Source organism: Phalacrocorax aristotelis, chromosome 6 (assembly GCF_949628215.1).
Source record: "Phalacrocorax aristotelis chromosome 6, bGulAri2.1, whole genome shotgun sequence".
Classification (NCBI taxonomy): Eukaryota; Metazoa; Chordata; class Aves; order Suliformes; family Phalacrocoracidae; genus Phalacrocorax; species Phalacrocorax aristotelis.
In genome coordinates, this window is record NC_134281.1 from 682,248 (window position 1) to 698,861 (window position 16,614).

The 16,614-nt window shown below is 51.7% G+C and overlaps 1 protein-coding gene across 17 annotated transcripts in view; it reads left to right on the forward strand.

The window, feature by feature from the left end:
* Positions 1 to 4,626, forward strand: part of TMCC1 (transmembrane and coiled-coil domain family 1) — a 197,517-nt gene extending 192,891 nt beyond the window's left edge. For all 17 annotated transcript variants that reach the window (XM_075095541.1, XM_075095542.1, XM_075095543.1 and 14 more), the window contains one exon: positions 349 to 4,626. In XM_075095541.1, coding sequence (XP_074951642.1) covers positions 349 to 663 — 315 coding nt within the window. In that variant the 3' untranslated portion in view covers positions 664 to 4,626. The remainder of the gene's footprint in view (positions 1 to 348) is intronic.
* Positions 4,627 to 16,614: the final 11,988 nt, after the last annotated feature.

A 16,614-nucleotide genomic window follows, 5' to 3' on the forward strand; every position in this document is an offset into this window, starting at 1 on the left:
CAGGGACAGGCAGCTGACTGTGCAAAGTGGCAGCTGCAGTGTGTGTTTTAACAAAGCCTGTCATCTCTGTCGAGCCTCTCTGGTGTAGAGATGACGTGGTGCGTTACGAATGGCAGTACCTAGTTAACGAGGGGCTGCTCACCCTCAATCATGTGAAATGGCACAGCTTCCTCTCCCTGCTGCAGTGTAGGAAATCAGTGTAGTGACTCACGTCCTGCAGGAGGTGCGTAAGGCACAGGGAGGGTGGCCCTGGCCCGGCCTAGTCGGTAAGGTAAGAGCCATGGGCTGTCCATCGCTGCGGCGGACTCGTGGGGCGCTGGCAACCCAGCAGTGTGTTCTTGCCCACAGGAGGCACTGGAAGCATGCCAGACCCGCATCTCCAAGATGGAGCTGCAGCAGCAGCAGCAGCAAGTGGTGCAGCTGGAGGGGCTGGAGAACGCCACAGCCAGGAATCTGCTGGGGAAGTTCATCAACATCCTCCTGGCTGTCATGGCTGTCCTCCTCGTCTTCGTCTCCACTGTGGCCAACTGCGTCGTGCCCCTCATGAAGACTCGCAATAGGACGTTCAGCACTTTATTTATAGTGGTTTTCATTGCCTTTTTGTGGAAGCACTGGGACGCCATCGCTGGCTACTTGGAACGGTTCTTGTCTCCCCCCAGATGATGGCGGCAGGAACTGGCTGCATCGCCCTCCTCCCGGCACTCTCAGTGAGCAAGCGTGGCAAAGATTAGTCAGCAACTACTCCGCTGAAGTTTTAAAGTGTCCGAGTGAATTTGTTTACATTTAGAATAACGTTTTTTCTCTGCGAGATGCATTGCAATAGTATTTTTTAGATTTTATTCAAGAACTCTTTTTGGCGAGAATCCTGGATAATTTTTATGTAGCATGGTTCTCTTTGGATGCAAATCTTAAGATTCTTTAAAGTGTACAAAAGAAATAAATAAAATACAGAAATTTGGAGCATACCAATGGGCAATTTAAATTGTGGCTTGATCTACTGTACTAAACCTGTCAGGAAGAAGAGAAAGTGGTTAGCTTAAGATGAGCAAAGCTAAACCTAGTGCACAGCCTTGAATGATGGTACCACAGCAAACCTGTAACACTAAACTTTTACTGTGAAGTCTGCTCACATTCCATGTCCAAATGTATGCGTTCAGAGTGGTTTCTTTCCTTAACAAGAGAAAATGTGTGGATCTCTTTCCCAGCTCAGCGTCTGGGTTCACCATTTGTGCTAACCTGACTTACAATAACTTTCTGTAAGGCTGGCTAACTTTGCTAAGCATATGAAGTGGAAGCCTCATGCCATACGCAGTAACTGCACAGTCGTACTACGGTATTTTGAAGTAGTCCTTGAAATACTTATCTTTAAGCAGAAGCCCTTGGTCGCACTTTTAAGGTTTTTTTTTTATATATATATATATGTATATTCACAGATTTAAAAAAAATCCGAACAGCATACTTGAAGAGTGTAATACTCAAACTCTCAGTGCTTCCTTATTGTTTCTAATAGGATTTTTTATTATAATTATTATTATTATTATTATTATTGGGGTTTTTTTTGGAAGGGGTTGGGAGGGTCATTACAGTTTTTTTTTTCCTTTTAAATAAAGAAGTGATGTTTTTAAATGAAGAAATGCGTGAATAATTGTGAGCCGTCTTGTCCTGAAACAGTTTTGAGGAGGGCAGAGAGTAGTTTCTAGTGCCGGCCTGTCTGGAGCGCAGTGCTATTCATATGCCATTTATCTGTCCTCCTGAGCATACAGATGCAGCATCATGAAAAACATCTATCTTCTCCACACATTTTTGCCATGCAGGGCTTTTTTCTTTTTTTCTTTCTCCAGTTGTGAAGGAGAGCGTATTTCTCATTTCCACATCATCTGTCATTCCTGGCCTCAGGATAAGACTAAGGAATTTCTCTTCATCCCATCCTAGGGAAAAGACAGGTTCTTTTAAGGAAAGAAATAGTGAATCAACAGTCCACTTAAAAGAATGGTTGTCTTGGAAATATCTCTGATTTAATTTTTAAATAAACCCCAAAAAAGTGAAACCAAAGTTTTCCTCCTGTCAGGCTCTGGTAAGATCATTTGTGTGTCTGTGTAGAGACCTTCTTCGTACACTGTATCTGTGTGGTGTGCCATAGAGAGCATCCTCTTCTTCAGTTGTGGGGCAACTACTTGGTGTAGATGCCTTTCTGAAGCTGTAAGGGAAACATCAGCTTCACACGTAACTCTCAAGTCGTAGCAACATGCTATTGCTGCTGACCTGTTGGTACTGGCAGGCGTGCTTCGTGCCCAAGGAATCTGCGTGCACTCTATGCTGTTGTTTTAACTGATGTCCCTTTCACTGTAACAAAGCCAAGATTCAACTTCCTCCTCCATGACATCCAAAAAGACCCCAGGATTCTCTTTCAAAACCATTTATGGTGTTTAGTTAGGTCTTACTGTTTTCCTTCCTTCCAGGCTTAAGTTCCCTCTAGGAACCAAATGTTGCCCAAGTGACCTAAACCAGTTGAAATCCTATGTATACATATATGGAACATGTACGTCTTGTATATATAATATACATACACAGAAGCCTAGGACTTTATGCTATGATGCAAATTCTGGGTTCTGAGAAATTGCCTCAAACTAGGTTAACAGCCTTGAGGGTCTTATTGCCAGCGGAGGCAAGCCTTCCGCCATCCAACCATCCTTCTTCCTTCAAAGTTCCTGTGTATTTTTTTCCATAGTCACAGGAAACTCAGGTACCCCTCTCCCCAGGGATCCCGCCCAGCACACCTCTTCTTTTTCACCATGTGCACTAATCTGCTCCTGTCCTACTTAAAACATAAATTGCCAATTGCAACTGACTCAAGCCAAAAATAATCATGCTTTCCACAGAGTTGCAGACAGAGCAAAGACTGCATAAACATTCCCTCCCTAGATCATGCTTCTAGCTCCAGTGAAACTCTATTCTGTTTACCACCCTTCCCTGGCTGATTCAAATGACATGGGTAACCGCCGTCTTCCCATTACGTAGTCTTTGTCAGAAGCAAAGGTGTAAATAAAAGTAAGAGCTGATTTGGCACGTAACAGAAAAGCTTTGTTGCCTTGATTTTGGAAACCTGGCCTTTGCACCTCTCTCTTCTTCAGTTTTGATCACACTAGAATTTCTCACGATAGGTTTTTCTGTGGTCAAAGCAGGAAGGAGTTGAAAGCCAATGGATCTGGACATTCAGTGCCACTTGTCCATAGTATCTGAAGGAAGCGGTTGTCCCCCTCTTTCTTTATATCGTAATTTAATTTAGTGTCTCAACTCTGTCATTTTCAGTAAAAACCATTTGCTAATTTGCCAGAAGGCACAGGCTTAATAGAAACTTATCACCTCAAAACTGTTTGGTGAAGGCCATGTACATACGGTTCTGGACAATGTCTGTCTGTCTGTCTCTTTCTCTCTCGACAGTTTCTTCCATTCCAGAAAGTTGTCTGCAGTAATGCCATATATGATGCTGCATCCACTTCTCATAGCCTAACACAACTGCCATGTGTTTTGCCTTTTGCATTAGCAGAACATTTTGGGGCTTTCCTCCCTCTTCAATTTGAAGGTCTGTGATGATCTCTGATAGCTTAACAATGATCATGTTGTTGGAAATGTGATTCTAGCTTTAAAGCTCCCTTTCCTTGTAAGTGGTTGTGTTTGCTTTCTTGATGAAGTGTTTCTGGATGACACGTAGAAGACAGTTTCTGCCATGGATGTGAGTGTGAGTGTGAGTACCTTTAATTAGCCTTCCTTATGGATGTAAACTTTTTAGTGACCATCTCTGAGTTGCAGAATGTTTCCCAAAACATTTCATATTCAGAGTTGATTCTGAAATTGCTTAGATATGTTTAGCACATATCAACTTGGCATATAAAAAGGGAAGAATGTAATGGACCGTGTTAGTTCAAAAAGCAGCAGCTCTTCATCAAAATCTATGATTCAAATGAAGTTCATCTGTTTTCCCCAGTTGCTTTCTCAATGTAAAGAAGAAAATCTTGATGCAAAAAAGTTACCATTTTAAATCTTAAGAAGTTCTCTTTTCTCTCAGCCTCATTAGTTTAGTTTAATGAAACTGAGCATGCTTACAGCAATTGTTTTGTTGGTTTATGCCAACCCCATGAGTTCTTAGGGTCTGGTCAGATTAAATGTTGAGTTCTGTACATGTTGCACTGGGACAGAAAAGCACTGTCTTTCAGCTTTGAAAATATGCATTTTTTTAATTAAAAAAGCAGCATTATAACAAAAGAAGCCAAGCTACAAAGGGGTTCAAGATTGGGTAGTTTTGCCAGTTTTTAAGTGAGTTCTGAATGTGGCTAAAGAGTTAAAAACCCTGTGTGTCTGTGTTGTGTATGCCAGGTGGTATAGTAGTAGGCAATTGACTTAGCTGTAAGTGTGTTTTAAAAGTGTAAAAAAAAATAAACAGAAAAACTCACTTGCACGGGTTGAAAAGTACAGAAATGACACTTGTGAACGTAACACTGTAGTTTATAGATCTTAAGCTGCTAATTGTTGAGAGAGATTTACATTTGTCTTGTCTGATTGTCACAGATTTATCTGCGACACTTTTACTGTATATAAAAAACTTTAAATAAAGACCTCAGCTATTAACACTGGCCTAATTTGGATGTTTCCAAAGGGACGGGGCGGGGTGGTCAGGAAGAAAGAGGGGCATGTTAAAAATGTGCTGAGCCCTAACAGCTTAAAATTTGAGCAAGTTCTCCATAGATCCAGTCATCCTACTTCATCCTATAATCGGCCATCCACCACTGGGGCATGGTGAAAATAAATCGGCTGCATTGTTTGGTCTCTGTGGGCAGAGGAGGAGGAAGAGCAGCACTGCATTCTTCCTCATCCATTTCCTTCCAGTCCACCTGGAGTCTGGGGCAGCCTCACTGCAGGGACACCGCCACGCGCGCAGATGCCTGACCTGTTTGTGTGGCTTGCACATCACGGTGTTCCTCTGCCCTCCCTACCTGCAGTGCTGTAGGCCTCAGTTTGGAGGTGAGTACAATTAGATGAGATGACTTGCCCAAGAGGTGTCTGTCTTTGAAGAACTGGGAGTTGGTCACGTATTTTCCACCTCTGAGCAGGTCTGTAATCTGGACTGCCCTGGCTGAGAAGGGGTGGGGGCTAGCTTGTGCATCTTTGGACTTTTTCCTTAGTGGGATTGCAAGATCAGCTCTGTGCTGACCTGCATATGCAAAGCAAGGTACAGTTCTAGCCTCGCCTGTATTTCTCATGTGGATCTTGTGATGGAGCAGCTCCGGGCCCCAGCTGAGCTTTGATGAGGAAGAATTCAGCTGGTAGGACAGCATTCACTAACCGAAAGCCCACTCCCTCTTCCTCTGAGGAAAGGCAAGAGCCTGTATGATGTTGGTTGGGTCACCACTCATGAGTATTTTGTCTACCAAGTTTCATGGAGGAATTTCTGAATTCTTCAGTATTTGTACAAGCTGGAAGTGAGCAGATTCCTCACTGACATGGAGGAAATACTCCATCCTCTTGGTTTTTGGTCATGTGGCCTCGAGAACACCAAACTGAGAAGGGAATGGCAACAACTTTAAGGGGAAGGGGCTGGGTCATTTTCTGTGTTTTCATGAGAAGATACAAGTGCTGTAAAACCAGCAAGAGATCAAAAAGCAAAAGCAGCTGTTGGCAGTGATTTTTCTCCCCACAGCTTCCCCACAACCAGAACGCAAATTTCCGGAGATGGCAAATGAAGCAAGTGCATATACTGTCTGGCTCAGTGTAGAACATGGGTGCTGGTTGTGAAATTTAACGTTTCTGCGTTCTTCTGGGGCATTCATCTGATAGGTGCTGGTTGGACTCAGTATGGTTGTTAAATGCGGCTCAGGATCAACAGGGGGGCATGACGACCGAAGGTGAAAGCAGTGGCCTTCTACTCCTGTGGCAACAGGTTTAATCCCATCATTTAGAGGATTAGGAGTCATTATTCAGCTTTTTGGTTAGTGGCTTGCTAGCTCCACCTGGGTTCTGGGGGACAAACAGGGATGTAGCAAGGGTTTGGCTATGCTGGGTTGCCACAGTGGAGACAAAGAATTGGCTGATCTTTCTCACTGGAGCAGTCATTCTCCCAGGTCAAATCGCAACATGTTGATGTATTGATAGTGGAAATTTGAGCAAACAGACAGCTGCCTACCACAAGACATCTGTCATCAAGTTTCTTAACAAGCACTGAATCCACTTTCTCCTTTAAAAGACAGTGTTGGTTAGTGGTTCGCTGGCCTCAGTGGAGCCTCCCCCGCTGACTGGCGTTCAACAGAAGTGGGAAGTGGGTTCTCTGCTGCCTGACTTAGCAGGAAACGGAACATCCCTGGGCTAACCAGTTCTGCTGAGTGGTTCATGCCCTACCCGGGTCCCCGCCGAACTTAGGAATAAGAGTCACCGCATGTGCACGCTCTGCCTGGTACAAACCAGCCTTGTGCCAGCCATGGTCCAAAAGGGCAAAGCAGAGAATGCTTATGCAAAATAGCGACCACTGCCTGAGGAGCAAAGCAAGAACAGGATGGGAAGCTGTGGTGTGCTTTCAGCCTCCCTCCCCAGTGCAGGTTTGCCTGGAGCCCTGCCTGTGCACAGCTGATATTCAGCTTGCCTTGCAATCAGGAGGTCTGAAGGAGTTCAGAAGTTCTTCCACTACACTCACAAAAGCAATTAAATCCCACAGGGGTTAACTCTCAGATATCTGCTGGGGCAGCCTTGAGGAGACCCTGTCCCCAGTTTCATTGCTTGAAGAAAACTTTTATGCCTGACACTATGAGCTATGATACGCTGGGAGTGGGAGCCCTGAGAAGTGACCCGTGAGCCTGTTCGGCCAGCACAGAGAAGCACCTGCTTGTGACACCCTGTTGCTCCATCCACGCACTGGGCTAATTGTTTCCAGCTGGTTTGGGCATTGCTGCCACACCTGCGCAACACCTACGTGTTTCTCCAGCCCCTTGATGTGAACAGGAGCTCTGGATCAAGACAAGTCCCGTTCATTCTTGGCCTCGCTGAAAAAGTCACCTGAGGGGAGGCTGCTGACACAGGTGAGCAGGCTGAGGGGGAGGGAGCTTTTTGGTTTGCTCGGGAAAGGAACCAAGGAAGGACAGCTCATCCTCCTCTCAGGCACACCCTGGGAGCTAAGTGGGGTGTTTGGGAAATGAACGTCCTGCTTATGTGGGGGAGGGATCCCGAGAAGGGAGCGGGGATCGGATGAGGCACGAGTCACGTTTCACTGGTGGTGCACTCTGGCAGAAAACATCTTCAAGGAAATAACATCCCCCTGATCCTCCTGCTATCCGTCTCACGCATCCTGAGGCGGTTTGGGCCCGGATGCCCCGAACCTGCAAGCGCGGGCTGGCAGCTGCGGGAGCACCGGGCGGGAGGTGAGCTCCACACCTGCGGAAGGACGCAGAAAAAGGAATGGCCCTTCGGAGCGATGAGGATCCAGTTTAGTGCCGGGACCCCAGGGGCCTGGGCAGCCGGGGCCGAGGACGGGCCGGCACCGGGGCACTGCAGGACGCCCCCCGGGGCCCCTCACAGCACACGTGCTGCCAGAGGGCCCAACGCGGGGATGTGACCCGCACCGCGCTCGTCTAAATCGTTTTAATTACAGGGGATTAACTAAAAGATCTTAATGGGTGTAAAGACCGCAAGACCTGCCCCAGCACCCCCTCCCGCGGGGCCGGCCGTGCCGGGGCTCCCCGGCCGCTCCCGCCGCCCAGGCTGCGCGCGGGGCCCCCGTCCCGCCCGTCCCGGCCCCGCCCGGCCTCTGCCTCCACCTGGCGGCGGCAGCAGCCGGGACTGGGACTGGCGCCTCCCGCCCGGCCCGCGGTCTCTGGCGACACCTAGCGGCCGGCTGGTGTCCCTGCGCCCCCGGCCCCGCCGCACCCCGCGGCCGGAGGCTCCGGCGGGGCCGGCCCGGGGCCCGCAGGGCTCTCAGCCTGGAGGCTTGAGACTCCTCCCTGGGGAGGCGCGCCGGTGTCCCGCGGGGCCGAGGGAGGCGGTGGGGAGGTGCGGCAGCCCGGCCCGCGCAGCGCCCGGCCGGGGGGTGCTGCGGGACGGACGGCCCCGGCGCGGCCTGGTCCCGCCAGCCCCGCTCTGAGCAGGGGACGGCGCCGTGCGAGGCCGTGCGGACGGCGGCAGGGAGGAGCCGCCAGCGAGGGGCCCCGCTGCGCCGGGCACACGGCGCCTGAGGCGGAGCGGTCGGGAGCCGCGGCCCGGCTCCGCCGCCGCGGGCCAGGGAGCGAGGGTGGGGGCGGCAGGCCAGGCCGCCGGAGGGTGGCTAGCCCGGCTGGGGAGCGGGAGAAGCCGGTGCCCCAGAGCCCGTGGCGGGCGCTGACCACGGCCAAGCAGAGCAGGCCGGAGCGGCCGCCTGCGCTGGGAGCCTCTCAGCAGCCATGCCAAGGGCCGGAGGAGGGCAGGGACCCCCAGGGGCTTGTTTGTCCCACAGTGGCTGCTCTGTTTGCCAGCCGCGTCCTGGCACCCCACCGTGCCGCCGGGCTGCACCTGGCTGAGCGGTGATGGGAGGATGTGCAGAGGGCGTGGGAACGGCCACGGGGAGCAGCCCGGGATGCTTGCACAGCCCAGCTCGCCCCACGGGCAGGCAAAACCATCGTGCTCCCCAGCACAACCGTCTTCTCGGGCTTGTCATTGCTGTTTCTCCCAGAGCAGCACTGGGGAATGAGAGGTGATGTGGAGATGGTGACCCACTCAGTTACACAAATACCTTGCTGATGTTGCCATGGGCTCTGGAGCATCCCTGCTGTACCAACGTCCCAGCCTCTCCTCTTTGTCACTGGGCCACAGGCAACAACTGCAGCAGCACATCAAAGGCGCTGAGCTGTTCCCGTTGCACAGGACCTCTCTCCCCCATGGCGCGGTGTCACTACAGAAGTAACTCGGTGCTTATCACTGCTTAAAAGCACCCCTGTATCTGACATTGGCCCAGGTGAGGAATAGCCTCTCCATGTGAGGCTTGGCAGTCCCTCTCCGGATCCTGCATGCACACTTGCCAGCACAGCATCCACGCCTGTGCTCCGCTCCAATGTCTGCACAGAAAGGGTCATACGGCCACAGGCCATGGCTCTGCAATGCGTCATTGCCCCAGCCCTGGAGGGAGCTATTTCAAGGCACAATTGTTTATGGCACATGTTGATGGTTCTCAAAGCAGCTTTCATGTAAGGCTCAATGCTCCGCTGTTGTGTTAAGCATGGTTGGGTCTGTGATTGCAGTGAAATTAGTTATTTGTCTGATCTAGAGCTTTCCTCTCTTCTCTTCAAAGTGGGGCTGGAGTCTACAAAGATTTGGTGGCATGCTCCTCCCTGCTTCATGCACCGTAGCTAGCATGCCAGACAGGCTCTGTTGGTGCCCATCTGACCCCTGCCGCTGCTTCTCCTGTTCCTGTTCATGTGCAGTGTGCGTTTGCTGGCTGGCCTGGCCCGGCCCTTGAGGCTTGGTGTCGCCTCGACAGCATGTCATCCTGTTTGCTGACCTTCCCCAGCAGCGGAGGGGAACCCTGCTGACTGAGGGTCCCCGAGGACCTGCCTCAGCCCTGCTCTGGTGGGGCTGTGTGTCCAGCAGCAGAGATCACACACAAAAGCGCCTTTTCTCTGATGCAGGGTAGGCTCCTAATTAAAGAAAGGGAAAAAATCATATGAGTTTTGGAGGTTCTCTGAGGAAAGGACACAGAGTGCGGGAACAACGGCCACATTGATAAATTCCCCATTTCCTGATGCCAGCCAGGGAAGGAGGGACCTGCGCCGTGGCAGTACTGCAGAGTGGCGGGGGCTGGAGGTGGTAGCTGGGCCAGCTCTGTGGGGGGTTGGCCCACAGGGCATGCAGGCAGGCACACGGCAGCACCGGCAGAGCTGGCAGGGACAAGCTGCCGGCTCCCCTAGGGCGAGATAAGCCTGCAGAGCCTGAATTCCACACAAGAATTCACCAGCTCAAAAAGGGAGTGAGCTGGAATGTCCCATGTGACCTGCCCCACAAATGACTCAGGTCCTTCTGTGGGCACTGAGGGAACAGCCCAGCCCCACAGCATGTTGCCTGGAAAGCCTGTGAGCAGAGGCTTGAGCCTGGGGCTGAGACTCAGTGCCTCTGGGGACAGTGGCTTGTGACAGGGCTTGCTGCTGGCACGGCCGGCTCTCGCAAAGTGCTGCAGTGGTGAAGTCCTCCCTGCCACGGGTGTTCTCAGGGAGGTCTGGAGCCAGCTGCTGTGGAGTGCTGGTACACGGGGGAGCATCTGCTTTTCCTCTCTGCTGTGCTGGCTGATAAGCACAGAGTGTATGAAGAGGGGAGGGAAAGATGGACTTGCCCGGTCTCCGCGTCTGATACAGAAACACGGGCAAGGCATGGTTTGGAGGTCAAGATAATAGCTCTTACTGGGCTAACCTAAACATGTTTTATACACAGACGTAGCAGTGAGCAGGAGTAATAATGGCAGCAGAGTAGATAGATTGCTACTATCTGGGTTACAAAAGGGCTTTTATTGAATTATGCTCAATTTGCTTCCTCTGCCTTTGGATTCCTGCACTGCTGACACAGAGCTCGCCGGTGCCTGCCACCCGGAGGCGGCAGCAGGCAGCGGCTGCCCACGCCCCGGGGACCTGCCCTGGTGCTGCCCAGGGGTGGTCGGAGCAGCCTCGCGCGGGTGTTGAGCCCAGGATCAGCGCAGTGGTGCCGTAGACCCCTCATGTGCCAGCCAGCTTCCTGGGAGACTGCGCATGGGTGAAGCCCACGCCACTCCTGGCTGGCTTGGCTCAAGCCCTGCGCTGATTTTGTTGCAGCTGCGGCACCTGGCAGAGCTGGCACATGCTCTGCCGCCATCTATTTTTAAGACTTCCCTTTGAGCATGTGCATGGGGTAGCTGCCGTCCCCACGGATCTCATAGGGGTGACAGTGAGGCTCAGCTGGCAGGAGAATGCTACTCCCTCTCCAAGACGGAGGCAGGGCCCAGGGGCAGCCAAGGCCACCGAGGACCGTGACAGTCCTTCCGGCTGCACCACCCAGACCAGAAGGCTTCACACTGGAGTTTCCCCTTGCTGAGGTGTCTCCCTCCGACAAGACCAGGGACAGGGCAGGAAGAGGTCTGTCCAGGGTGCCTTGCATAGCCAGGGAGCTGAGCTGGCCCTGCTGAGGCCCCGGCACTGTGTCGGCCGCCAGCAGCTCACAGACCCAGTGGGGGGGTGGGGACCCCACAGTGGTGCCCCAAATGCCTCCCCTCAGTGACACCAGGCAGGGCCATGTCCAGGCTCAAGGCGCAGACTGGGGACCAGGAAAGTCCTGATGACCAGCCAGGCAGCCCCAGGGCTCACTGCCCTCCCAACTGGCAGCAGCACTCGAGGCCCCGCTGGACAAGCCCTGGTTTTGCTCCCAGAAGCTGGAGGTCTGGTGCTGGGCCCCAGCCAGGGGTCTCACCCTGTTGGTGTGGGCTTTGGGCAAGGAGTGGGGGCAGAGGAGAGCAGGAGCTAGCTGTTTTGTCTTGCCACACTTCCCATTTCCGCTGCTTGTGGCCATCCCTGCAGTCCAAAGCCAGATCACAGCTTTTAAAGGTACTGTTTTTGCTTCTCTATTAGCACGCTTCAGCTCTGACTCACTTCCTTTCCCACTGCCGCTCCTTGGTGGCAAACGCTGGCAGAGGTCCCTCTGTGAGCTCCCATCCAGGAGGCCAGTGGATCAGCTACTTGCATGCTCTGGTCTGTTTCCTTCAGCATGAGCAGCTTCAGTAACTTGCCAGGTCACAGACACAGAAGCTGAGGTTCAGGATACCTGTGCTCCCCTAAGCCTTGTTCCCCACCCACGGGCTTCTCAGGAGGAGCAAGCCAACACTAATCAGTGCTCGTTTGTTTCCTTTTATTATTGGCTTTGAGCTTGTGGGCTTTTGCCCAGGATGTTTACTTTTTTTTGTCTGGAGCATCTGGAAACTCTGAGAATTTTAGGCAGCACAGGTAGTTGTCACAAGGTACATGTAATCCATCCCTGCCCTTTCAGAGAAGGAGGATGTGGGGAGGGCTGAAGTTTTTCACTAAGGAAGCTTCTAACAGATGCTTGAATCTCTGGCTAAGAGTGCATTAATTAACCTTCAGAGACTCCTGCCAAGCAGCCTGGCAGAGCAGCCCTCCACAAGGCAGGCACAGGGAGGCGCAATGACATCCCGAAGTCACCGATGGCACGGGTGGCATGTCTGGGGATGCAACTCTTGAGCCCTCTGGGCACTGGCAGGAAGCTGGGCTACTCTTGCACAGGTGTGAACAGGGGCACTGGTGCCGAAGGACCTTGCAGTGTGCCCGCTGCTAGGTGCTTGTCATCCAAGGAGGGCACAGGCTGCCCCTATGATGGTGCTCAGAGCCTCCTGCTATGTCCCTCTTGAGTGGTGACCGGCAGAGTCCCCACTCCAGTCACACCAGTCTCCAGCCACTGCCTAAAGTCTCTTTGAGAGATGGGAGAGATTTTGAAGTACCTGCCAGCCACCAGTGTGTCTCCTCTGCCCCACGAGCTGCAGGTGGGGGCAGAGTGCAGTTTTTGTCATGCTCAGAAGAAAATCACATGAAGCCTGGTTGCTTTTCCACCTTGATTTACTATCAGCTTTGACAAGCTCTGTCTCTTGGCTCCTCTCATACTGCCAGACGTGTCTAATGCTGTTGATTTGATAATATATCTAATCTGGCTTTCTTGAAAACGCCCGGTATCTCAGAGCTGCTGTTCTCCTACTTGAACCATCTTCCTTCCTTGCCTTCTTTCTATCTCTCCCAGCTGGGGCCAATCTGTCCGGGAAATAGTCCAATCTGCTTCCATCTGATGGGAGCGGATCCCAGCTCCATTCCCTTCATCTACTCCGGAGTTGAAATCATCCTAGGTCATTATTCTGAAATCCTTTATTTTCCTCCTCTGTGTTTTTCTTCCTGCTTTTCTCCCTCAGTGGAGGCACTGGTGAAAATACCTCTAAACACCTCTTCCTTCAGGGTTTTCATAGAGCAGCGGCCACCCACTTGGTGTGACATGGACATCTGAGGTCCAGATGAGATATTCCCTACTTTTTAGACCCTCCTGTGGTCTGAGGAGGAGTACCAGTGTCCCACATTAGATACAACTTACACTAGCAGGTCTGGGCCAGACCTAAATCTCTCCGCAGGTGTCCCCTGACATGCATGGAGCCCCTCGAGCCCAGCGCACGGCACCCTCCATGACACACCTCCCACGGCTGCCAGTTGCCACATGGGAAGGCTGGGGTCTCTGTTTCACGGTGGCGAATTGCTAAAGGAGCTCTTGGCCCCTCTCACTCCGTTGACACTCACTGGACGGGACGAGGAAGGGCCTGCCTGACCTCGCTCTCATCCTGGGTGCAGATTTGGTGTCAGGCACCAACAGGCCTTAGTGGCATTGAGCAGCCCCAGCTGGAGCCTCCACCCACACCCCTGGACAGGGCCTGGGAGCTCATTTAAGCCCACGGCAGGGTCCTAAACATTGGTCTGGGCTGTGTTGTAGGTGTTGTTCTCCAGCCTTGCTCTGGGTGGGCTATAGGTCCCTCATTTCCTCAATGGGCCCACTGATGGCACATTACAGCTTGTCTCCTGGGTGGGCTTTGGGCTTATGCTGTAGCCTTGTCTCTGGTCCTGTCTTCTCTTGCTCCTGACAGGACTCCCTGGGTCCGACCCTGGTCCTGGTGCATTGTTTGCCCTGTATGGGGCTGTTGATGGACCCTGTCACCAGCACCTGCCTCTGCCTGCTGTAGTCAGACCCCGCAGGGCTCGGCTCTGCTGGCAAGGGCTGCCCGTGCCAGGGCTGCCCTTACTGCTCCCCAGTGCTCGGCATGGGGAGAAGGACCCACTGCTTCTGCGCTGCTGGCATCCTTCCACCTTTCATGGTGCTCAGCCGGGGTCACAATTGCTTCGCTCAACCCCCCAGAACCGTTATTTTAGTAGAGCCATTAATTCAGCCAGTTTGGTGTATCCAGGGTGTCTGGATGCAGCGTGAGCACGTTAATGTTGTTTATGTAGTATTTCCTGATCTGAAGTGCTGCAGCTTCACACAGGCTTTGCCAAAGATGGTCTAGCTTCAGGCTAAGGTAAATGCCATCTCTGGTGTAAGAGACCTTGCAGGAAGGGGTGAGGCTGTGGGGCTGTGTCGGGACCCAGGAGACGTAGCCAGCCTGAGGCACGGAGTTTCCTTGGCAGCCCTCTGGCTGTCGGCACAGCAAAAAGCGAGCACCTCAGTGCTGTGATTGCCTGGGGTGAAGAGACCACGGTGGAGGAGTCCCCCAGATGGAAATGTTGCAGATGTTATAACCACGTATGGAGCTTCACCCAGAGCTTGCCCTTGTTTAAGGCAGAAGGCCACTGCTACGAGACCTGGGTGTTTTCTACTGCTGCTCAGTGATCTGCTGGAGGTGGGGGATGCATGGATGCACAATCAAACAGTTGAATCTGTCAGGCCCAATAAGCATCATCAGGCAAAATCAAGGGAAACTCCTTGCACCAGCTCTGAAACACAGCTACACAGAGAGGCAAAGGTGGCATCTTGAGGAGTGCAGAGCGAGACTGTGTGGGGCCCACGGGCAGGCTGTGGAAGAGCTAGATGCATCCCGCAGAGCTGCTGGGAACTGCAGGTGAGTGACATGTAAATACATGCAAGCTGCCAGGACATCCCTCTTTTGCTGGGTGGGTCTTCAGGCATTACGACCACAGTAGTGCTGGCCATCTGTGTCTCTGCCATCCTGGGGAACTGAAACTGGTGAAGCCCCTGAGGAAGTGCTCCCAGTTAGCATGACTCGGGATTTCCAGAGTATTGCTGGTCACTGTGAGGTGGCAGAGGAAGTCCTGCTGACACAGCTGGGTGGCCCTTGTGCAGCTCCTGGGATCGGAGTCGTGGCCCTGAAAACCAGTGCATCCCTCCTTGGGGGTCATCCAGGGAACGAGGCTTCCAGCACCCTCATCTGGGCACAGGAGGGAAAGGTGGGGGGGCAGATTGGCCCCTGCTTTGGGGCACTGAGCTCAGAGTGGGCTCAGCAGGGTGTGTAAATTGGTGCTTGTGGAAATAATGAATTGGCCAGCGTAGCTGGTTGGATGTTACGGGTAACTGCGTGTCCATTTGGCCTGTAGTCAAAAGTGCTTTAAGCTTGTAAGCAAACGAATGCAAACCTGTAGGGAAGTCCAGCCCTCCCGCAGGAGGGGAGGTAACGCGGTGGGAAGCCGGGGGAGCTGGACGTAACGCACTTGTCCATCTGTGGGCTGAAACATCCTCGTCAAATGCGAGCGGTCTCTGCGCTTCGGTGGCTGTGCCATCCGCGGAGGACAGGCTGGCACATCTGAAATGGTCACTAAGCTTTTTCTAGCTTGATGGTGGTGAAAAGAGAATCGCCACTGAATTGTCTAGTTTATGGATCCACCAAGTTAATTAACCATGACTGATAAGCCACTGCCAGAAAGAACCATTCTGTGGGCTTATCTGCACAATCCCTGTTTGTGTGTTTAAAGACTGATAGGAGAGCCAAAAAAAAAAAAAAATCCAGACAAAAAGATAAGGCTGGAGATGCATGGCGATGTCTTGGAAATTTAATTTAGCAGGGAAAATATCCCTTTTAAAACCACATTATTAACTGCTGTCAAGTGACAGCCGTTTGGCCTTCACATCCTGTAGATGAATTCAGCCAAGTTGTATCAGACCTCTCTTGAAAGCACGGTGTATGCCACTAACCAGGCTTCTCCCCTGGTGCTCTGGGTGCATAAAATCTGCACGATTGCTTTGTGATGGGGCTTGTCAACAGAGACTGCAGCTGGGATATGAATCACTTTAATTTGTCATGTGAGCTGGTTTCACACCAATATCTCTGGAGGGAAAATGCTGGAAAGTTGGGGGAGGGAGGAGAGGGGATGTCAGACACTACCTCCCCGCCCTGGTTCTTGATGGAAATGTTTCTCCCTCTCCACCAGCTAATGACTAGTCCTAATTTAATAGAATGGAGCAAAGTGGCCAACATAAAATGTATGTGTTTTGTTTTCACATCTGAGTCTAACATGGCCACAAGTCATAGTCTGAAATGATTGGGGGTGTTATCAGTCACACAATCTGACATTTTGCCAAAAGGTCTCTTTTGTCTCTTCTCTGAAGTGTGAAAACAAGGGATGCTATTTCTGGTGTTCTGTAAAGAAAAACGTGGGTTGCAGAGTCTTAAGGAGCCATTAGATGAAGGAAACCAAAGAAGGAAAGAAAAATCAAGACCTCTTCCATGCAATAATCACACAAATACTGGACCTCCAGGGATACTTAATGGAAAACATTTTTAGGAAGCACCTGAAAAACTGCCATGGAAATTTCCCAGCCCAGCCATCATATTGTCCTCTGCATCCTTTACTGGGATAATTTTGAGAAAAATCAAAGAATCAGATCATAACTTGATTTGTTTTAAATTTTGTATTTATTCATTCAGTTGCCATTAATAACAATAAAAATGAAATTACCCACCCCTTACTCTGAGTTCCCTTGACACTTAGTTAAAGTACACAATTATGCAAAATAGGCAGACTCCCACTGCATGTTATCCCAAGCAGCAGAAGCGTAAACCAAACATAAGCCCCTCCACAGAGACAAATTACT